At 47.7% G+C, this 24,472-nt stretch overlaps 1 protein-coding gene across 1 annotated transcript in view; it reads left to right on the top strand.

Moving 5' to 3' along the window:
- LOC144696788 (xylosyl- and glucuronyltransferase LARGE1) overlaps nt 1-24,472 on the top strand; it is a 366,558-nt gene that overhangs the window by 244,926 nt on the left and 97,160 nt on the right. The window contains exon 8 of the mRNA XM_078568532.1: nt 23,856-23,968. Coding sequence (XP_078424658.1) covers nt 23,856-23,968 — 113 coding nt within the window. The remainder of the gene's footprint in view (nt 1-23,855; nt 23,969-24,472) is intronic.

The raw sequence follows: 24,472 nt of genomic DNA, 5'->3' as shown, positions 1-24,472 counted from the left end.
CACCCACCCCCAAACCGCAAACACCCACTCCCAAACTGCACACACCCACCCCCAAACTGCACACACCCACCCCCAAACCCCACACACCCACCCTCAAACCCCACACACCCGTCCCCAAACCCCACACACCCACCCTCAAACCCCACACACCCGTCCCCAAACCGCACACACCCGCCCCCAAACCGCACACACCCGCCCCCAAACCGCACACACCCGCCCCCAAACCGCACACACCCGCTCCCAAACCGCACACACCCGCCCCCAAACCGCACACACCCGCCCCCAAACCGCACACACCCGCCCCCAAACCCCACACACCCACCCCCAAACCCCACACACCCCCGCCCCCAAACCCCACACACCCACCCCCAAACCCCACACACACCTGCCCCCAACCCAAACCCCACACACCCACCCCAAACCCCACACACACACCCCCAAGCCCCACACACCTGCCCCCAAACTGCACACAACCACCTGAAAATCTCTCAACCTGACCCCAAACCCCACACACTGACCCCAAACCCCACACACCTGCCCCCAAACCCCACACACCTGCCCCCAAACCCCACACACTGACCCCAAACTCCACACACCGACCCCAAACCCCACACACCCACCCCAAACTCCACACACCCACCCCAAACCCCACACACCGACCCTAAACCCCACACACCTGCCCCCAGACACTGACCCCAAACCCCAGACACTGACCCCAAACCCCACACACTGACCCCAAACCCCACACACCTGCCCCCAAACCCCACACACTGACCCCAAACCCCACACACACACCCCAAACCCCACACACCCACCCCCAAACCCCACACACCCACCCCAAATCACATACACCCGCCCCCAAGCCCCACACACCTGCCCCTAAACTGCACACACCCACCTCAAAATCTCTCACACTGACCCCAAACCCCACACACACCCCCAAACCCCACACACCAACCCCAAACCCCACACACACCCCCAAACCCCACACACCCACCCCAAATCACATCCACCCACCCCAAACGCCACACACACCCCCAAACCACACACACCCACGCACACACACCCCTAAACAACCAAATACCCCAAACCTCACTACCCCTGCCCAAAATGACACACACACACCCCCAAACATCACACACTGACCCCAAAGCACACACACACCCACCTTCAAGCCACAAATACCCCAAACCCCACATACCCAAAACCCCCACACCCCCAGCAAATGACACACCCACCCCCAAACCGCGCACACACCCACCCCCAAACTGCACACACCCACCCCCAAACCACACACACACCCGCCCCCAAACCACACACACACCCGCCCCCAAACCACACACACACCCGCCCCAAACCACACACACACCCGCCCCCAAACCACACACACACCCGCCCCCAAACCCCACACACCCGCCCCCAAACCCCACAAACCCGCCCCCAAACCCCACACACCCGCCCCCAACCCCACACACCCGCCGCCAAACCCAACACACCAACTGCAAACCACACCCATCCACCCCAAAAACTCATACACCCACCCAAAACCCCAAATTCCCCAAACCCCACACACCCCCGGCAAATGACACACACACACCCCAAAACATTACAGACCCACCCCAAACCCCACACACCCACTCCAGACCACACCCACTCGCCACAAAACCAACATACCAACCGCAAATCACACCCACCCACCACAAACCACACCCACCCCAAACCACACCCACCCACTCACACCCCACACCCACCCACCCACCCCTAAACAACCAAATACCCCAAACTTCACACACCCACCACAAAACACGAATACCACCCCCAAACTGCCAAATACCCCAAACATCTCACACCCACCCCCAAACCACACACGCCCACCCAAAATCTCACACGCTGCACAAAACCACACCCACCCACCCCCAAATCACAAATGCCCCAAACCCCACACCCCACCGCCCAAAACCACACACACCCTACCCCAACCAAACACACCCTACCCAAACCCCAAACACAGCCACCCTCAAACCACACAACCAGCCCCCCATCCACACCCACCCACCCCCAAATCCCACACACACCCGCCCCCAACGACACCCACCCCCAAACCCCACACACCCACCCCCCAACCACACACACACACACACCCCCAAACCACACACACACCCGCCGCCTACCACACACACCCAGCCGCAACCACACACCCACCCCCAAATCACACACACCCACCCCCAAACCACACACGCACCCACCCCCAAACCACACACACACCCACCCCCAAACCACACACGCACACCCCCATCCACACCCACCCACCCCCTCATCCACACCCATCCACCCCCCAACCACACCCACCCAGCCCCAAACCTCACACACACCTGCCCCTAACCACACCCACCCACCCCCAAACCACACACACACCTGCCCACAACCACACACACCCACCCCCATAACCCCCACACACCCACCCCAAACCCCACACACACCCACTCCCAACTGCACATACCCACTCCCAAACCGTACACACCCACCCCCATACCCCCCACACATCCACCCCCTACCACACATCCGCCCCTACCACACACACCCTCCCCCAAACCCCACACACCCTCCCCCAAACCCCCCACACCCTCCCCCAAACCCCCCACACCCTCCCCCAAACCCCCCACACCCGCCCCCAAACCCCACACACCCGCCCCCAAACCCCACACACCCGCCCCCAAACCCCACACACCCGCCCCCAAACCCCACACACCCGCCCCCAACCACACACACCCGCCCCCAAACACGACACACCGGCCCCCAACCACACACACCGGCCCCCAAACCCCACACACACCCGCCCCCAAACCCCACACACACCCGCCCCCAAACTCCACACACACCCGCCCCCAAACCCCACACACACCCGCCCCCAAACCCCACACACACCCGCCCCCAAACCCCACACACACCCGCCCCCAAACCCCCCACACACCCGCCCCCAAACCCCACACACCCGCCTCCAAACCCCCACACACCCGCCCCCAAACCCCCCACACACTTGCCCCCAAACCCCACACACCCGCCCCCAAACTCCCCACACAACCGCCCCCAAACCCCCCACACACTCGCCCCCAAACCCCACACACCCGCCTCCAAACCCCCACACACCCACCTCCAAACCCCCACACACCCACCCCCAACCCCACACACCCGCCCCCAAGCACACACACCCGCCCCCAAACCCCACACACCCTCCCCCAAACCCCACACACCCGCTCCCAAACCCCACACACCCGCCCCCAAACCCCACACACCTACCCCCAAACCACACACACCCACCCCCAAACCACACACATACCCACCCGCAAACCCCACTCACCCACCCTCAAACCATACACACCCACCCGCAAACCACACACACACCCACCCCCATACCCCCCACACACCCACCCCCAAACCACACACACTTGCCCCAACCACACACACACCCACCCCCAAACCACACACATACCCACCCGCAAACCCCACTCACCCACCCTCAAACCCCAGTCACCCACCCTCAAACTACACACACCCGCCCCCAAACCCACCACACACACGCCCCAAACTACACACACCCGCCCCCAAACCCCACACGCCCGCCCCCAAACCCCACACGCCCGCCCCCAAACCCCACACGCCCGCCCCCAAACCACACACACCCGTCCCCAACCACACACACGCCCCAAACTACACACACCCACCCCCAAACCACACACACGCCACCCCAAACCACACACACTTACCCTACACCACACACCCTCACCCTCAAACCCCCCCACACACACTCCCCATACAACACAAACGCACCAAAAACCTCACATCCACCCCAAACTGCCAAATACCCCAAACATCACACACCTGCCACAAAAAACACGCCCAGACCTCAAACACACACACCCACCCTCAAACCAAACGCACCACCTCAAACCGCAAACACTCCAAACCTCACACCCCGCCCCGCCCAAAACGACACACGCCCACCTCAAAACCTCACACACTGACCCCGAATCTCTCACACACCCAAACCACACACCCACCCCCAAGCTGCCAAATACCCCAAACCCCACACACCCACCACAAACCCCACACACACACTACAAACCCTATACACTCACCCCCAAACCCCACACACCCACCACAAACCCCACACATCCACCCCCAAACCCCACACACTCACCCCCAAACCCCACACACTCACCACAAATGCCACACACCCACCACAAACCCCACACACCCACCACAAACCCCATACACCCACCACAAACCCCACACACCCACCACAAACCCCACACACCCACCACAAACCCCACACACCCACTACAAACCCCATACACCCACCACAAACCTCACACACCCACCACAAACCCCACACACCCACCACAAACCCCACACACCCACCACAAACCCCACACACCCACCACAAACCCCACACACCCACCACAAACTCCACACACTCACCCCCAAACCCCACACACCCACCACAAACCCCACACACCCACCACAAACCCCACACACTCAACTCAAACCCCACACACCCACCCCAAGCCCACACATTTGTCCCAAACTGCACTCTGACCCAAATCCACATAGACCTGTCACAAACGACACACTCCAGCACGCATCCCAAACCACAGACATACTCACATAAAACTATACACACCCACATCACACTAAACCACAGACTACACACGCACAGCCACGCTCCCACGCCAAACTACTTACAGCTGGAGCCAAGTCTTGTGTCCAATGAAATCCATTGTGCTGCTGCTTTTGGGGATTTTTCTGTTGAATGTTAAGCACAGTGTGAACTGGTTTGATCTATTTATGAGATCGATATGGTTGTGCCAGCTGGCTGGCCTCACTATAAAATAGCACCAATTTCACTGCATAGTAACTATCACTTAAAGCAGAAAACCAAAACATTACAGCCCGAGGTTTCTGCTTCAGGGCTCCCTCAAATATCAGGAGCCCACCTTGGTAGACTCTGTACTCCCTCGCCGCGATATTTACCTATTCATTTTAATAGCTAGGCAATTAAAACAAAGGCTGGAAATTGGGAATCTTCTGTTTTCCTGATGTGCTAAGAGCAGCAAAATAGACAATTTGTTTAGACACACAACCTTAGAGACTCTAGGCTAGTTCAATGATTGTTGGTAGCTTTCTCCATAAATTGGCACTCCCACCCCAGAGCCAGTAATAGTCAAATGCTTTTTTATGATCATCAGATTGTGGGATATTTGTGCTGGGGAATGGAGCAGCACTGAGGTCACATACAGCGTAGAATTAAGTTAGATAGTTTAGTAAAGCTACTCTGCTCCAGAAACATGTTTCAAATCCAACCTCAGAAGAACAGCAATGGAACATTTTCTATATAACTGCCCACCACCCCGCTGCCCCCACTAGGAACTAAATGGAGACTGTTCAAATTATTTAATGTCAGATTTTTACAGGTAGCAGACTGAGGAGATTTTCATCTCAACAGGCTGGGTCAGATTTGAACTGAAGCTTTGGGTGAAAGCACAGCGTCTACTCAACTGCACCAGCCAGTTTCCTGTGTTTTAAAATTAAATAAAGAACCAATTGCTCATAAGGGATTGTGTAAACACATTGTGGGTTAATCTATTTAGACGAGGCACATGAGAACAGATATACACAGATATAAAGCTTGAAGCCATCAGCAGCAGAGCTGCGTGTGCTGTCTTCTGCTCACAGGCAAAAGTGAAACTGAGACTGGATTACATGACACACTTTTCTTTTAGTGATGTCATGCTGCTGTACCTTAAAGGCATATTACAACCTACTCGACTGCAACATCCAGTTTCCATTTCTCATATACTACTTTAATTAATTTTATTACAAAAGAAACACCAGGCTAGAAATGAAAAACAAGAGATTTGACTCGTATTAAGATCTGCTAGAATGCAGAGGATGTAGCAGTTATACATTGTCACCAAGTTGGCTTCTTGTAGTACCTCGTAAAGTAAAGGAAAGGACTGAAGAAAATAACTCCAATATATACTCATCAGATTTAACAGTGGGCTGTAAACAATGAGATGCACATTAAGCATTAAACCAATAATAAGTCATTCCTTGATGGATGGTTATAGACTGCGACTGTCATGAGAATCTAAATTGAAGAAATGAAGGGAAAAGATTCTGTTAAGACAAAGGGGTTTTTTTTCTTCAAATGTTTTGTTTCAAAAGGGAAGACCGGCGGGAGGTTTGAAGATGTGAAGATATTTGATCAATTGGAAAGATGCAAGTTACTCCGCTGTGTACTGAATAGCCGGGTGGCAGGATGGGGACATGAATTCAAAGTAGGGGAACTAAAATAAATCAGCACATCAGACGGGAGTTTGTGAGGAAAGGAGGGATCAATATGTGGATCAGTGCAGGTGAATCAGGGAAACTTCAATGGTTTCAAAATGAGACTGTACTGGTTAACTAGGGAAGGTGGGTTGCAGGAGGTAATGATAACTAGATGGGCAATTGGATGGGCTTTGGATCTTCCTGCTGTGCTGTTGTTGGGTAAGCAATGCAGAATAAAGGGGATGAGTTTTACAGGGGTATGAATTACCTGCCCCACCAACCGAGAAAAAAAGTCTTGTCAGCACTACGTCGACCCGAAATCTGTTGGGGTGGACTTAATTAGTTAATACTGGGACTTCCACCCCTCAGGGATAGGTGGTCCTGCCCAAGAGAGCAACCAGCCAATTTGGTTAGCTGGCAGCTCTGTTGTCCCAATGGAGGATGGAGTAGTGGTCACTGCTTGGACTACAGGCAGTCCATGAAGACAAAATACCATGGATCTTGGAGCTCAGGTGAGTCTGGGGATTTTGGATGGGCCAACTTGTCAGACCTTAGCGAGTGGGAGAACGGGGTGGGTGGGCTTTGGAGGCCAGAGGGCAGGAATAATGGGTGGGGGGGAGTAGACTTGCAATAGTTCTTAGACTTGCAAATTCTGGTCAGTTCTCTCTCTTCTCACTTGAAGCGCTGGTTCATTGCTGGAGTACGGTTCACGTTGTCCTGTTTGTCCAATAGGGCCAGGGGTATAGCACTAGTAACTCCCATTGTGCCCTGACACTGGTACTCCTGTCTTTTACATATCCCCCTGTAGTATAATGCAAGATCTGAGCAGTTTATTATTTTGCTCTCTCTGTTGGGAAGGTATAAATAAAGTTAGTTCAATAATGGATGCCTGCAGCTGAGCATCTGTTAGTTTTATTCAGTGCAATGCACAACAGAAAGATGGCAACATGGATAGAATTTTTTTGACACCTTATTTGGGAAATTAAGGACAGAGGAACATTGTGACCTGTTTTTGGAACTTCTAAAGTTGATTTTTAGGAGGTTTTAGTGATTTGAAAGATTGATCCATATGTGCACATGGATACACAGTGAGCCAGCATAGTACTGAATTGAAAAAAATGGTACTGAAGCCATATTTGGGGACAATGGAGGAATTTCACAAAGAGGACAGGTGTAATTATGGACAGAGGTTACACATTTGGCCAAAAGTGAATAAAATAGGAGATGGGATAAAGTAAATGTTTTCCTCACCATGATGGGGCCAGATGCTTTTGATGTAGTTTTCACAAATGTTGCCCGAGAAACCCCAGTTCGATGGAATATGCTAAAATTAATGAAATTCTGAACTCTTGTTATGCCGCAACTGAGAATGAAATTGCACTGGGAGTTGCATTCCATGAAAGGAAGCAGTTGCCAAGTGAGACTGCTGCGCATTACATTCTCGAAATAAAGAAACTCTGTCACCACTGTGGGTATAACGCAAACCTAAAAGTCAACCTCAGAGACACGTTTGTAGAAGGCCTAATGAATAGCAAAACCCAAGCTAAGCTTTTGCACAAAGTCAATAAGTTGATGTGGAAAGGTGCCTGCAATAAGGCCACAGTCATGGAAATGGCAGGAAGCGAGACTTGCAATTCGTAAGGTCGCTCTTTTCCAGAGCCAGCAGGGGAGGTCCACCAGATTTCAGTGAGATCTAGGTCATGACAGCCAAGTTCACAGACTTGAAGTCAGATATTTACATTGCCATGGTAGCCACCAACTATTAAATGTCCCCATTTCCAGTCAACTTGCTATGTCCGTGGGAAATTCGGTCATACCCAGATGGCATGCAGGAGTAGAGAAAACAATAATGCTCCACGTTGCGGTAAAGCTCTAAGTCATATCCATGGACCAGGTCAAGGTCGTGGTAGATCGAAGGCTGGTTCAGGAGTCTGGAAATCCTTGAATGCGCATACGATAGATGTGGAAACGGAAACTGATGTTATCGAGCAGGAAGGTCAAGAGCTGCACTCGGTCAGAGAGCGAGTAGAACAACACATGGAAGATAAGAGTAATAGGGCTGAAGCTAAAATTCCAGCACCCCCAGTAGAAATGAAAGTTGGAGATTCACAACTTATTTTCATCGTTGGGACGAAAAACTGGTGTGAAACTGACTAGTTATTCCAAGAACAATATTCCAGTGCTAGGTGAAGTTATTGTTGGAATGGAATATGATGATGTATCCTAATACTATTGCGCCATTGGTATTAATAAGAGGGAACAAAGTCTTCCTGATGGGAAGAAACTTGCTTAAAGATACGGTTAAACTGGACCAAGTTGATTACAGTAGGGACCAATAAGGGTACGTCTGACATTGAAGACGTGCTAGGAGAGCACAAAGTGGTCTTTCAGCAAAGAGGACCAAACCATAAAATCCGCCATCAGTATAATACTAAACGTCAGTCAGCAGATTCATGCTGACGTGAACATTTTTTCGAGATTTTCTGTGGTGGAGATTGATTCATTTTTAGCCACTGAGTCACCTGTGAATTACTTTACAGACATAAGTGACATGCCGGGGTCTGCCAGAGAGATTCGTGAAGAAATTCTCACGGCTGTGGTGCTCAGTAAAGTGCTTAATTATGTCATGAATGACTGGTCCATATGGTGTGATGATGAGAAATTGCAGTGATATTTCACACACACAAATGAACTGCGTGTAGGTCAAGGCTGTCTCCTAGGGGTTTAAGAGTCATTATTCCGCCAAGGTTGAGCGAGACATTGTTAGAGGAGCTATGTTTGATACCTAAACGTAGGGAGAGATAATGAAGAGTTGGGGAAAAGTTGTGAACTGTGTCTCAGAATGATAAATGATCCAACCAAGGTTCCTTTCATTCCAATGCCAAACACAAGAAAACCATGGGAACAAGTACATGTTGATTTCTTTTTGAAGTGGAAGGGAAAAATGACCTTGTTTTTATCGGTAACTATAGCAAGTGGATAAATGTTGAGTCTATGCCCAACTCCACAAGTGCCCAAATTATTGAGGTTTTGTGAAATTGGTTTGCAATTTATGAGTCACCATGTTAGTGTTAGATAATGGTCCACAGTTTACATCAGAAGAGTTTGAAATATTTCTGAGTAAGAATGGAATCAAACACACTCTAATACCACCATAACACCCAGCACCAAATGGTGTTGCCGATTGTGTACAGATTGTGAAGAGGTCTTTGCAGGAGTACTTGCTAGGTGACAAGGTAAGGAGTAATTTCTATGTTTCGCTTCAGCACAGGCTGAATTTTCTGTTCTCTTACAGAATAATCCCACAGTCTACAACAGGTTGCTCACCTTACGAGTTAGTGTTTAAACACTCCTAGGCGTTTCCTTAAGTCTGACATCAGTAGCAAAGTAAGGAAACAGCAAGACAAAGTGAAGAAGAGTCGTGATAACGAGGCATGAAACTTAGAGTTCAGTGCTGGACAGGAAGTCATGGTGAAAAACCACCAAGGTGACAAGGAGAAGTATGTGACTGGAGGAGTTGTAAGAAGACTAGGTTCATTCACATATCTAGTGAAGATTGGAGAGAGACTCCGTCAGTCTCTCACAGATTGAAAGAGGAAGCTTGACAAAGGGAAAGCAGGACAAGCCTCTTATAATCCAAATTCCTCCTATAACCCAAAGTGAAAGTCAGGAAGAAAGTGAAAGTCAAAAAGAAAGCGAAAATACGCAGGTATTACAGAATCCACCAGAAGAGCAAAGTGAGTCGGAGGCTCGGATTAAGACAAATTAATCAATGTCATAGTCCCAATCATTAAGGAAGTCAATAATCAAAGTTCAGACTTGATACAGTCAGAGATGTTGAGAGAACAGAGTCAAGCTAATGAAAATGGAAGGAGGTAAACGAGCATCATGAAGCACTGTTGGCCTTATTTGAGGAAAAATAGCCAGCTGCTTCTCACCATGTGTCTACCTCAGAGTTTAATCAGTTGGCATTGAGTCTTAGACCAAACAATTTTTGCAGCCATTGTGTCCAGGGAGATGCTTAAAGGGCAGGTAAGACATTGAACAAGAACACAATCAGTCCAATCTAAACTCATAGGGCATTAAAGAAAATATTTGAATCTGGATAAGCTTCAGCTTCACAAAAATATATATAGGAGTTTATACAATTGCTCACAATACCTGCGTAGTCTGTCCGGTTTACCAAAAAAAAAAAGACCACCGACATTCAAAGTGGAATTTTGCAGCCACTGTGGGAGTGGACTGGCGGGTGGGAAGGGGGGTGTAAAATCAGGTGGAATGGTGCCTTTCAACTACCTGTCCCTACTTTTTCTTAACCAGTGGCAGGCCACCCACCCTTGGGCCAACTGAGGTCATTAGTTAAGGCCCTCTTCCTGCCAACACTGGTATTTTACCAACAGCAGGGGTGCACAGGCCTGGCAATTTTCTTGAGGGCTGAGGAGGGGTGGTGGTCCTATCTGTTTGGGCATCCTGTCCCTTCACGTGTTCCCCACCCCCTGCCCTCTTGAAGCCGATTCTCCACTCCCCTCCCCTGGCCTGGGCCTGCCAGACAAGCGTTGTTGGGGACTGCCTGCAGTCCCAGTAGTAGCCATCGCTCCCAGTGGCGCTGCTGGGACTGTAGAACCGTCGGCCCTCTAATAGGTTGGCAGCTCCCAGTGGCGGGACTTCCCCCAGATGGAGCAGAAGCCCTGCCCTGAGCCAATTAAAATGGCTATAAAATCACTGCAGGGTGACCTGGCCATGTGGAGGTGGGCTCGGCCCTAGCTTTTCAGCTGAGGTCAGGGCCACAGCCACTGTGTAAAATTCCAGCCAAAGAGTTTCAGAGCAAGGAATTAACTATTACAGTGTCATCAGTTTGGTAACAGCCAGGGCTCCTTGATTTTACAAGAGGATGATTTGGAGAGGGAGAGAGACTGGGGCTTTCACTGCTGGCATGCTGTGGAGACATGAGGGGTTTCTTCTTTAATCTGCTGTCAACAGAGACAAAAGGCAGATGTGTTCAAAATGTTGCTTTCATGTTTCCTTTCTCCTCCTCCCAGGGGATATAAAGGTTAACATCCCTGTTTCTGCTGGTTTCTGTTGATTGTCACTTTGAATAGACGGGATGTACAAGATGTGCATTGTCAAGGTGATGTCTGGAGCTCCCCTCTGGCACCCAGTGTGCCTGCAGCTCACCCTCTGACATGAAAAATCAGCAGCAGTGTCTTCTGGGAAAATAAGCCTTCAGCTGATTAATTTAGTCTTGCCTTTAGTTTGGCTAGAGCATTGTTCAGCAATATTATTTAGAGATAGGCCATTCAGCTCAACGAGCCTATACTGGTGTTTATGCTACACTCAAGTCTTCTCTCATCCTACTTCATCCTCATTAACTATGCTTTTTCCCTTATTTTGTTATCTAACTTCCCCTTAAATGCATTTATGCCATTTGCCTAAACTACATTATGTGGTATGGTTCCACATTCTCACCACTCTCTGGGTAAAGAAGCTTCTCCTGAATTCACTATTGGATTTATTAGTGACAATCTTACATTTGTGGCCTCTAGTTTTGACCTTGCCACAAGTGGAAGCATCTTCTCTATATCTACTCTTTCAACTCATTTCATAATCCGAAAGACTTCTCTTCAGTCATCCCCTCAGCCGTCTCCTTGCTGGAGAAAAAAGCCTGCTCAGCCTTTTCTTACAAGTATATCCTCTCAGTTCCGTAGGATCCCTATGAATCTTTTTTCCCACCTTCACGGGTCATTGTTATAATATGGAGACCAGACTGTACACAGCACTCCACAAGCATGGTCTAAACAAGGCTTGATGCACGTTTAGCATAACTTCCTATTCCTCTAGAAATGAACTCTGTGCTATTTGTATGGCTTTATTAAATGGCCATCATTACTTGGCTTCCCTAGCTTTCGTTTGACAAGAGCATGGGAGGCAATGTTGACCAACCGGACTCTTAAATCACTGTTACTTTTCATCTGGGGAGGTTGGAAGGGCAATTTTTCGTCATGACAAGTTTAAAGAAGCCTTTTCACATTGAAGGAATGCTGTAACTGGCAGGCATATGCTATCCCTACCTTTAAATGCTGAGAGCAACATTCCCTCCCTTCTAGTTATGGGAAAGGATAGTCTCTCACACACAGCACCCCTCAGATTAAAATGTCTCCTCTCCTTTCTGAGAAACAGCCTGCCCCATTCATTTGAAAGCTCCAGACCCATTCTGTTTGTTTAAGCAAAATGTCATGTCAAACACACAATGAATGTCAATAATACTGGCAGCACAGTTTACATTAAGAAGTAGTAGTTTTCTAGGAATAGAACAGAAAATGCTGAAAATACTTAGGTCAGGCAGCATCTGTGGGGAGAAACAGAGTTAACATTTCAAGTCTTCTTTAAAACTGAAGGTGGAATGTGATGGGTTTTATGCTGTTGAAAGGTGGGAGGGGAAGGAAGAACAAAAGGAAGGTCTGGGATAGGATAGAGGACAGGAGAGATTAAATGACAATGATGTCCAGGAACAAAAGACAAAGGGAGTGGTAATGGCTGTAGTAAAGGAGCAAAGAATTTGTCCAGAGTGCGTGTGAATGACAGAATAATGAACAGCTCTGTCCGAAAGAAGAAGATGAAAAATAAAATTCAGACCAGCAGATGGCAAGAAACAGAATCTAAAGGAGTCTGAGGTCACGGTCTGAAGTTGCTGAACTCAATGTTGAGTCCAGAAGGCTGTAAAGTGCCTAATGGGAAGATGAGCTGCTGTTCCTCGTGCTTACATTGCAGCTGAATGAGGACAGAAAGATGAACACGAGACCAAGTTTCTTTCTAGAGTTGATGCCTGATATCTCGACAGTGTTAAGAAGTTTGCAATCAATCATAAGAATACTAGTTTCCACTTCAATGTCAGGTGATGGAGAAAGTCCAGAGAATGTGTGTAAAGCAGTTTCTTGTAGAATTGAAATTATAACATGTTACAGACTGGCCTGGCTAATCCTTTGTAAAGGTGATGCCCTTTAGCTGTGACACAGCTGCAAATAGTCTAGTTGGAACCACAGCATCTGTATAACACAGAACTAAGACAAAGAATGGTTCTCCACTCCATGGCTTGTGAAATAACAAATTTTAGGGAAGCCTTGTTGGAACTGTTGTAGAAATGGGACACCACCTCAAAGTGTTTCCCCACTCAGTCCATGTGTCACTTCCTCGGACACTACTGGAATCAGACCCTCAAGTGACATACACACTGGCCAAAGCCATTTTTTTATGCAGAGCTCTATGAGCTCCCTGACCCATCCACACTTTTGTATATGCTCTGTCTCTGTCACCTTTGACAATATCGGAAGCCACGTTTGAGGCGTTTGGTGGTCAGAGAAATTCCAACACAATGGGGATTTTCTTTCTTCTAACTAAACAGTTAGCACCTCCGCTCATCTACCCATTAGTGCAGCAGACAGGCTTTGCCTTGTGCTGTGTTGCTCCTGGAGTTGCACAGACATTGGTAAAACTACAGCAGGAAGTGAAAGGCAGAAGGTTTGATTGTAAATGGCACTGGCCTGCATGTTAAGGCCTCATAGCATTTATTGCCGCTTGGATTTTCTTCCAGTTGCTTGATGTAACGTGTAAATTGTGTTGAAATGAATTGAGTGAGCTCTATCCATGAAGATTGTAAACAGGATTACATCTGAGAAGAATTTGTGAAGAATAAGTCGTATGTTAAAACCAATGCACTGCTGGGATGTACAGCTCGTGTCTCTTGATGTTAATCATATTGCTAGCTTTTATCTTCTATTCACAGAACAACTTACTTCCCCTTCAATTCATTCACTGTTTGAATCAGATCCATTGAAATGAATGCATCAGTTTGGATTAATTGTAGTCCAATGCTAAAACACAACAGCAAAATAGGAATTGCAGAAGCGGGTGAAGAGTATTGTGATCTTTCGCAGCCTCTCGTCTTATTTCAAGTGACTAATTGCAGCTCTCAATCTTACTCCCACTTTGCTGATTTATCTTTTCCATTATATAGGAGCCAGAGTCAAACAGAGTAGTCCTGAATAACTCAGGATGAATTCAGAATAACTTCCTGGCAATTGTGCTCCATTTCCCTGGCTCCACAGCCCAAAATCCTATTTTGTCTCCTTACAGCTGCTATGCATTGTTGCTGATGGATTTACTGATTCATCCACCAGTATCTCTCCTGCGACTGTACCATTTAGTTTATATTGCTGCTGTTTAATAATCTTTCCTAGTGTCATAATTTTGCACTAACCTGCATTTAATGCCATTTGCCAGTCATCAGCCAAACTCTCCAAATTATCCACTCTCTTCTGTCTTTCATTAACTTGTTCTTTCTTGTTTGCAGTCCCTCTCAATTTGGGACCATCTGTAAACTTGGAGAGCTTTATTTCAGTCCCCACTTCCATATCATTGTAATCGGGATTAGCTGCAGCACTGATCCTATGCTGATCATGCTCCACATGCAACTGTCCTTTTATCCATTCTTTCAGATTATTTTCAATCAATTGCAGAAATACCTTGCTCCTTCTGCATGGCACTTCTATCGAAAGCTCTGCTGAAATCTAAATAAACAATGGGGAAGGGGGTCTTGTTCCAGGAGGCTGTAGATGTCAGCAGTGACCTGCTGTGAGAGCCTGAACCTCTTGAGGCACTGGTACTCAAACAGATCGAGAGATCTGATCCTCTGCCTGTAAACCCTGTACTGGGGTCTCACCACCTTCCGCCTGGATCTCGGGGCGGAATTTTCTGTGCCCGCTGGCATTTGGTGTTTGGCGGCTTGAGCGGACAATATGGCGAGAAGGCCAAAAGTCAGTTTCACGAGACCAGTTTGCAATTGACCGTTCTGCCATTCGATTGCAGCCTGTTTTCTGCCATCGGACGTCAGGAACTTCATTGTAATATATCTGCATATCGTTATAAGCCCAGCTCGTTGGAATCATCCTTCCCCACGCTGGATCATCCAAACACGCCGGTGCAGAACAAGTCCTGACAAGTGTGACATGCAGAAGTCGAGACTTAGCATCAGTGCCTTGCTCACATCGTGGACGTCCGAGGAACAGAAGATGCTGGAGCCCTACAGCGACTGGACCCTGGAGGAATGTCCATCGCAAGATGGGTAGATACTGATGGACATGGCTCCACCACGAAGCAGCTCACGGAAGGTGGAAAGTCCCCGTTGAGAGTCTGCTCAGTGTTTCAGCCGTGGCCTGCAACGATGGTCATCAAGGGGATGGAGAGAAAGGCCCAGCTGTGTTTGGGAGAGGAAGATGTACTGGTGGGAGAGGAAGGTCTAGGTTCGGCTGGGAGAGGAAGGTGTGTTGAAGGGGTGAGGTTGGGAGTGAGGGAACAAAGCTGTCGGGGTGTTGAGGTCGGGGAGAGGGAGTACGGGGGTGGGTGAGGGGATAATGGGGGAGAATACAGCAACTGGGGAGGTAGGTGTAAGGGGGGAGGAGGGTGTAAAGGAAGGAACCCGGAGGGGGGAAGGAGACAGGAGGGGGTTAAGGGTTCCAGCAGGGAGGAAGGAGTCCGGACAGGGGAAAGGACAGGGTACCTCAAGAAAAAATGTACCAGTACCATGCTTGTTAAATCGAAAGTGAAACGAGACTCATGGTGGGCGAAAACAGATGCTTCATGGGAGTGTGAAAACAGATGCTTCGTGGGTGGGTGGAGATGCAGGTCAGCTCAGATGGACAACTGAAAGAGAACCAAAGCATGCAGAATTGAGATGAGTGTGATGGGAGAAGTGCTTGCATGGGGCTCCGAAAGTCCTTGCCACACATGCACACTTCTCCTTCCAGTATCACTCATGGGCCAGCTGCATGCAGCTGAATTGCTTGTGGCTTGGTGGAGGGAGGGGTGGGGTGCATGGGATGCAGGGGGAGGACTCGTGAAGCCTGTCAATGAAGCTGAAAGACACTATTGCACATTATTAAATGAAATTGAATATATTTTCAGATTGTAAAGTGACAAAATGTGTTCACCCGTGCAACCAACTGTGATCAGAATTTCTTAACTTTTCTACACCTTGGACTTCTAGGTGCTGCCCTGACATCCGCAGCAGGGTTGGAGACAGCCTGTGCAATGGTTGGCCCTATTGCATCTGATGTCACAGTGTGCATCCTCTGGTGAGCTGAGGCCTTGGGGGCCCTGGCTTGCTTTGGATGTCATCCTGTGAGCCAGCTGCTCCCTCTGCAGTGACAGAGGATGAGGTTGAGGGGGTCACAGGCAAAGGGGACTTGGAAGGAGAGGACAGTATCTGAGATTCCTGAGTGGATGACCCAGGGGTGTCCAGCTGCTGTTTCTCCTCCTTCCTTCGGGTGCCTGAGGGCCCCGGACAGACTCCTTGAGGGGAAAGAGCAACTGGAGGGACATCGAGTTCCCAGTTTCCTCCTCACATTGCCACCCAGGAACTCACCCATGGCTACTGCGATAAGAGTGCAGGTCTGCATGCATCTCTGCATTCTGCTGGACCAGGGTCTCCATGGCATCTGCCATCCTTCTCATGGTGACCTCCATACGCGCACATGTAGTCAACTAACTGTGATCTGTGAACCACTACATCAGACAGCAGGCAGATGCACTCTGGTGAGGGCTTCCAAGAGCTCTGCGTGATGTTCCACCGCCTTCCGTTGACTTTCCACGATGAGTTGAAAGGCAAAATTCAGAGGCTTGTCATCTGACTCGGACCTGACAATCCCCAGCAGTCCCCTGAGTGCCCGGGAGCTTGGCTGAACCTGCCTCCTCCTCCTGCGAACACCTGTCCGCGTGATGACCACCAGTGAACCCGAGCCTGCTCTAGATCTAGGTCCCACCGAGGTGTGTGCCTCTGCGCTGGCGGAGGGTGTGGGTAAATTTGGCGGGAAAAGCTGTAGCTGAACAATGGGCCACCTTCAAAGAAGAAATGGTTTGGGCACAGTCAAGGTATATTCCCTCAAAAGAGCAAGGTAGGGCAAACAGCTCCAGAGCTCCTTGGATGTAAAAGGAGATAGAAATTAAGATAAATTAGATACAGAAGAAAAAGTGTGCTTATGACAGGTGTCAGGTAGAAAATACAATTGAGAAGCAAGCTGAATACAGGAAGTTCAGAGGAGAGATGAAGAGGCAAACAAGAGAAACGAAGAGGGATATGAGAAAAGACTGGCAACCAACATAAAGGGGAATCATAGGGACATAAATAGTAAAAGGGTGGTAAAAGGAGAAGTAGGGCCCATTGGGGACCAAAAAGGGGATTTATACATGGAGGCAGGGAGCATGGCTGAGGTGTTAAATGAATACTTTGCAGTTGCCTTTACCAAGGAGGTAGATATCACCCAGGCCATGGTGACAGGAGGAAACTCTGTCACTAGAAGGGTTCAGAATTGATAAGGAGGAGGCATTGAATAAACTGTCAGTACTTAAAGTTGACAAGGCACTGGGACCATATGAGATGCATCCAAGGATATTGAAGGAAGTGAGAGTGGAAATTGCAGGAGCACTGGCCATAATCTTTCAGTCTTCCCGAGACTCAGGAGGTGCCAGAGGACTAGAGAATTGCAAACATTACGCCCTTGTTCAAAAAAGGTGGTAAGGATAAGCCCAGATCAGTCAGTTTAACTTCAGTGGTGGGGAAGCTTTTGGAAAAAAATATTTGGGAGAGAATTAATAGTCACATGGAAAAATGTGGGTAGATTAGGAAGAGCCAGCATGGATTTCTTAAGGGAAAATCGTGTTTAATTACCTTGCTGGAGTTTTTTGAAGCAGTAACAGAGAGGGTTGATGAGGGTAATGCTGTTGATGTGGTGTGCATGGACTTTCAAAAAGCATTTGATACAGTGCCATACAACAAACTTGTCTGAAAAGGTATAGCTCCATGGAATGAAGGGACAGTTGCAATGTGGATACAAAATTGGCTGAGTAACAGGAAACAGAGGGTAATGCTCAATGGATATTTTTCAGGCTAGAGGAAGCTTTGTAGTGGAGTTCCCTAGGGGTCAGTGTTGGGACCCTTGCTTTTCCTGATATATATTAATGATCTAGATCTTGGTGTTCAGGGGACAATTTCAAAGTTTGCGGATGATACAAAACCTGGAAGCATTGTAAACATTGTATAGAACTTCAAAAGGACATAGACAAGTTGGTGGAGCGGGCAGATAGGTGGCAGATGAAGTTCAATGCAGAGAAGTATGAGGTGATTCATTTTGGTAGGAAGAACATGGAGAGATAACATAAAATAAGGGTTACAACTCTAAAGGGTGTGCAGAAGCAGAGGGACCTGGTTGTATATGCGCTTAAGTCATTCAAAGTAGCAGGACAGGTAGAGAGAGCTCTTAATAAAGCATAGACTATCCTGGGCTTTATTAATAGGGGCATAGAGTACAAGAGCAAGGAGGTTATGCTGCATTTGTATAGGACACCAGTTAGACTTCAGCTAGAGTATTTTGTATGGTTCTGGGCACCACACTTTAGGAAGGATGTGAATACATTGGAGAGAGTGCAAAGGAGGTTTACAAAAATGGTTCCAGGGATGAGAAACTTCAGTTATGAAGATAGATTGGAGAACTTGGAGAGGAGAAGGCTAAGAGGAGATTTGACAGAGGTGTTCAAAATTATGAGGGGGCTGGACGGAGTAGATAGGGAGAAACTGTCCCCGCTCGTAAAAAGATCGAGAACGAGAGGGCACAGATTTAAAGTGATTTGCAAAAGAAGCAAATGTGATGTGCAAAAAATCTTTTTCACACTCTGAGTGGTTCGGATCTGGAATACACTGTTTGGAAGTGTGGCAGAGGCAGGTTCAATCGAGGCTTCAAGAGGGCATTAGATGATTATTTAAATAGAAATGATGTGCAAGGTTATGGGAAAAAGACAGAAGAGTCATAAGAGTCATTGAGTCATAATGTTCATTTGGAGAGCTGGTGCAGGCATGATGGGCTGAATGGCCTCCTGCAACGTAACAATTCTGTAATTCTGTGAAAGTGCATGTCAGCAGAGTCAAAAGCAGGAGAGAGAGAACTCACAGTTGCATTGAGTGAGGGATGATGAGGTGCAGGATCCTCACGTGGGTGTCGCCACCAACCTCACCGTCACCGCAGGCACGATCCACGTCCTCACCAGTCAGCGTGATGGCACACTCCTCAGAGTGAGTGAGGAGGCTAATGTGGGCTACTCCAACCCAAGTCTGGGACCTCTGCTGCTTTCAGCCAGCTTCTCCTGTATGAAAATAGATGGAGTGTGAGCAGGACACATGGCACTGCATGGAATGTTTGTGTGGTGAGCGGAGCTGTAGACGGGATGAAGATGCGAGCTCCAGAGGATATGAGCCTGATGGAGATGTGAGGGTGTGTGTGAGAGTTCGTGGTGTTGACCCTTGAGGTGTGAGACCCCTGTGGATGGGTAATGGGTTTGTGAGTATGTGTGTTGAAAGTGATGAGAAGAGTGAGTTACCCTGGCAGAATGGATGAGACCATTCATCCTGTAGCGGTACTGGATGGCTTTTTTAAATTCATTTATGGATGCAGGCATCACTGGCTCAGCCAGCATTTATTGCCTGTCCCTAGTTGCCCTTGAGAAGGTGGTGGTGAGTTGCCTTCTTGAAGCACTGCAGTCCATGTGGTGTAGATACACCCACAGTGCTGTGAGGGAGGGAGTCCCAGGATTTTGATCCAGCGACAGTGAAGGAACGGCGATATATTTCCATATATTTCAGAATGGTAAGTGACTTGGAGGGGAACTTCTAGGTGGTGGTGTTCCCAAGTATCTGCTGCCCTTGTCTTTCTAGATGGCAGTGGTCGTGGGTTTGGAAGGTGCTGCCCTAAGGAGCCTTGCAGTGCATCTTGTAGATGGTACACATTGCTGCTACTGTTTGGTGGTGGTGGAGGGAGTGAATGTTTGTGGATGGGGAGCCAATCAAGTGGGCTGCTTTGTCCTGGACGGTGTCAAGCTTCTTGAATGTTGTGGGAGCTGCACTCATCCAGCCAAGTGGGGAGTATTCCATCACATTCCTGACTTGTGCCTTGAAGATGGTGGACAGGCTTTGGGGAGTCAGGAGGTGAGTTACTCCTCACACGATTAATAGCCTCTGACCTGCTCTTGTAGCCACGATATTTATATGGCTAGTCCAGTTCAGTTTCTGGTCAATGGTAACCTCCAGGATGTTGATAGTGGGGGATTCAGTGATGGTGATGCCATTGAACATCAAGGGGCGATGGTTGGATTCTCTCTTGTTGGAGATAGTCATTACCTGACACTTGAGTGGCACGAATGTTACTTGCCACCCAAGCCTGGATATTGTTCAGGTCCTGCTGCATTTGGACATGGACTGCATCAGTATCTAAGGAGTTGTGAATGGTGCTGAACATTGTGTAATCATCAGTGAACATCTCCATTTCTGACCTTATGATGGATATGTCGATTATTATTATCACCGCTCTTTGCACTGAATGCCCTTGTTAGTTGCCCCTCTTTTGCCCCCCTTTTCTACACCTGCTGTTGTATTCCCTCCAGAACAATAGGGACTGCATTTTAAAAGTATTTTATTGGCTGTAAAGCACTTTGGGACATTCTATAATTTCATCCTTCTTGCTTTTATTTTGTGTTGTTGTCCTTTCTTGGTCCAATATTCACAATTCCACCCATTATATAGCCAATAACTATTGCCACTCCTTTCAGTAGTAATCTCTTTCACTCCAGTGAAGACTTGACCTGAATGGACTACACAGCCTCAACACTGCAGTGCACCTCTTCATCTCTGTGTGTTTGTATATTTAAACAGGGTAACTCCCAAAACGTCATTACAATGGTGAAATGTTGGGATATTGTGCGTTGTGAAGAAGAGCTTGCATTTATCTTGTATCTTGCATGACATCAGGGAATCCCAAGGCGATTCAATTGACGAAGTACTTTTGAAACATTGTCACGGTTGTGATGTAGGCAAACACGACAGCCAATTTGTGCACAGCAAGCTGCCACAAACAGCAGAGATGAATAGCTAACTAAATCTGTTCCCGTGCAATTGGTTGAAGGTTAAATGTTGGCCAGGATGTGGAGAGAATTTCCCCAGTCATCTCCAACGAGTGTTATGTGATATGTGATTATGAGGCCAAACATTATATGTAAAACACAGCTGTGCTGACATGTCAGCGGACAATATGTGCTCAAGCTTGTAGAAGGCGATATGGAGAGGGATTTGATACTTCAGAACTACATCTAAAGAAAGATAGTGGGGCATATTCTAGTGTGTATTTATCTATATTTATACTGTCTAATATTTATACTATTTGTGTACTATACTGTATTTATACAGTTAGAATGTTATGTCGTGGAGGTCATTTGGTGCATTGGAGTTGGTACAGGACTTTCTGCTGCCATGCTTAACCACCCATAGCTTTTTGTTCACTCATTTTGATGGGAGAAATATCATAGCCTGATGTGATAAGAATCAAAAACTCAGCCTCCTCCTTTGAAGTGGTTTGGAGCTGCTTTTAATGGGACTAAATAAATGGAATATTGTTATGCAGTACTGAAGAAGTGCTGCACTATCATAGGTGCCGTCCTTCAAATGAGACTTTAAACTGAGGCCTGTTTGCCCTGTTAGATAAAAGATCGTACAGCAGTATTTCATAGGAGATCACAGGAGTTTTCCCGGCATCCTGGAAAACTAGTATCATTAAAACTACTGGAGATGGCCCACAGCTCTCAGGTCCCAGAAGCGCCACCAGGAGCGGTGTCCACTGGACTTGAAGAAATGCCAGGATCCAGATGACAAGGTAAGTTGGGGGTGAATTCTTGTCAGGGCCAGGATGGGAGACCCGAGGGATGAGGGGGGTGGGCCAATGTGCACAGGCCGACGAGGGGAGGAGGCAGCCAGTGGGAAATGGGGGGGTGGGGGAAGACATGCGGGGGGAGCCTCTGATTGGAAAAGCAGCCCAAGAAGGAACCCCCCCTTTCCCCGCCTCCAGCCCAACTTTCTCACCCGAGACCCTAGCTGGCTTAGCTGCCAGGCTTCGCACTTGTTGCCAATCTCCTGTTGGCTTCAAAATTGTGGCCGGGCAAGAAGTAGCCTTTAACTGGCCACTTAAGGGCCTCAGTTGGCATGAGGATGGGCAGGCCACCGAGGCCTCTCCCTCCACCCGTTAATTCACGGTCAGGCCAGGGACAGGCACATAGGTGGTGGGAAAGGCAGCCATGGAATTTTATGGGCCCCATCTGCTCTCGGGGGACCCTAAAATTCTCCCATTCTGAGCGCAAATTGCTGTGGCATTGGCTGCATTTCAAAAGGTGGGATGTGGGAAAGCGCTTTGGGATTTCCTGCAATTGTGAAAGGCGCTACATAAATGCAAATCTTCCTTTCTTTAATTTCCTGTGCTGGAAATCTAGTTGCTGTGGTCAGAAGATGTTGTTAGTATATTTACATATACATTTTATATCTATAAAATTATGTATACTGAGAGGAGATTTGATGTGGGTATTCAAAATCATGCGCAGACTAGTCAGAGTAGATAGGGAGAAACCGTTCTCATTGATAGAATGCTCGAGAACCAGAAGACACTAATTTAAGGCGATTAGCAAAAGAATCAGAGATGGCGTGAGGGATCTTATTTACACAGTGGTCTTGTGTGCTGCCTGAGAACGTGATGGAGGATGATTCAATCGAGACTCTCAAAAGGAAATTGGATAATTATCTGAAGAGAGAAATTTTCAGGAATCTGATGTAGAGGCAGGGAAGCAGGACTGGCTGAGTAACTGTTGAATATAGCTGTGCACACACAATGGGCTGAATGTAACCATTTCTATGATTGTATATTGGAATAGTAGGTATGAGTTCTCATCTCAGCCCAGATACTGGCATGTATTGAAAAATTACAAGCAGTTTCCCTTCTCTTGAAACTTCTCAAGAGAGGACTAAGAAAATCTACCCTATTGTGCAATGGGATTGAATCTGATTTAATGTATTACAATGTGTACAGTGGGACTGAGTTGAAATTGGTTTGGTGCAATGGATATCTGTACAACACAATGGGAACTAATTTAATATGAAGGAATTCTATTGAATGGGGGCTAATAGGAACTGACTGGCTGTATTGAAGTTCAATATAATAAAACATGATTTGGTTCTCATGAATAGGGAGGACATGTTTAGATTTGACGTCAAGATTAATTGGTGCATTTTTAAATGATTACCTTCAAATCAATAAGAAATTACAGTTGTCCCTTTTTGGACAACTTACTTGTGGCTCATCAGTTGAATAGGTCAAATTTGAGAGAGACTATTTCTTTACAAAGAGATTGCTGAACAGCTGGAGCCAGGGCCAAGAAGGGTGGATCAATCCAGGACACTGGGCTCCTTTGAAAAACAAGCTGGATGATGTACTGAGAAGACAACTGAGTCGGTATTTTGGAAGGATGACACCAGAGGGACTTTCTTAAATGGATAGACCCTATCCTGTGGATTCAGCTCCTAGATTTGGGATTTACATTTTCCTGTGTGCATGGAATTGACGGTAACTCACAATTTTCTTTTTTAAGAAAAACATTTTTGTATCTCTCAGGTGTTATCCTGCTGCTGTTGGACAAGCTGCGGAAAATGAAGTGGGAGCAGATGTGGCGTCTGACTGCGGAACGGGAGCTGATGAATATGTTGTCCACTTCACTGGCTGATCAGGTACACATACATGTTCCTCGGATCTTAGCTCAGTCCATTCCAGTGAACCTCTTTAACATGCAATGACAGAGACCATCAATTCCCCCACTGGAACAGTTAAAAAAAGAGGATACTTAAATTTGTTGGCTTTGACCAGCTTGCATCTTCCTATCCCCCACCTTGAACCTAAGAATTATCCTCTGGTGAATTCTCTCTTCTCTCCTAGACCCAGTTCTTTACCTGTTCTTTCCCCTCCTTTCTCTCCTCGCTCAAAGTCGTTGGGTTGTCCATTAGTCACAATGCAGCATAAGTAATGTCAGTTCTACAGTCTGCCACAGCATTTGAGTAGTACACTGTTGCGGACATCCACAGAAGAATGAAAGGATGTTTCAGTAGCTCATTCCAGTGTAGGGGCAGCTCTTGTCAGGCGATATCTGACTGCAACAATGGTGAAAAAAAACCAGAAAGGAAATTTTTCTGCCCTCCTTTTTGGGGAGATAGACTGATATAATTCGCCACTGTCTT

Source organism: Cetorhinus maximus, chromosome 22 (genome assembly GCF_964194155.1).
Source record: "Cetorhinus maximus chromosome 22, sCetMax3.hap1.1, whole genome shotgun sequence".
Classification (NCBI taxonomy): Eukaryota; Metazoa; Chordata; class Chondrichthyes; order Lamniformes; family Cetorhinidae; genus Cetorhinus; species Cetorhinus maximus.
The sequence above is the reverse complement of the archived record's forward strand: the minus strand, read 5'-3'. Positions and strand labels throughout refer to the sequence as shown.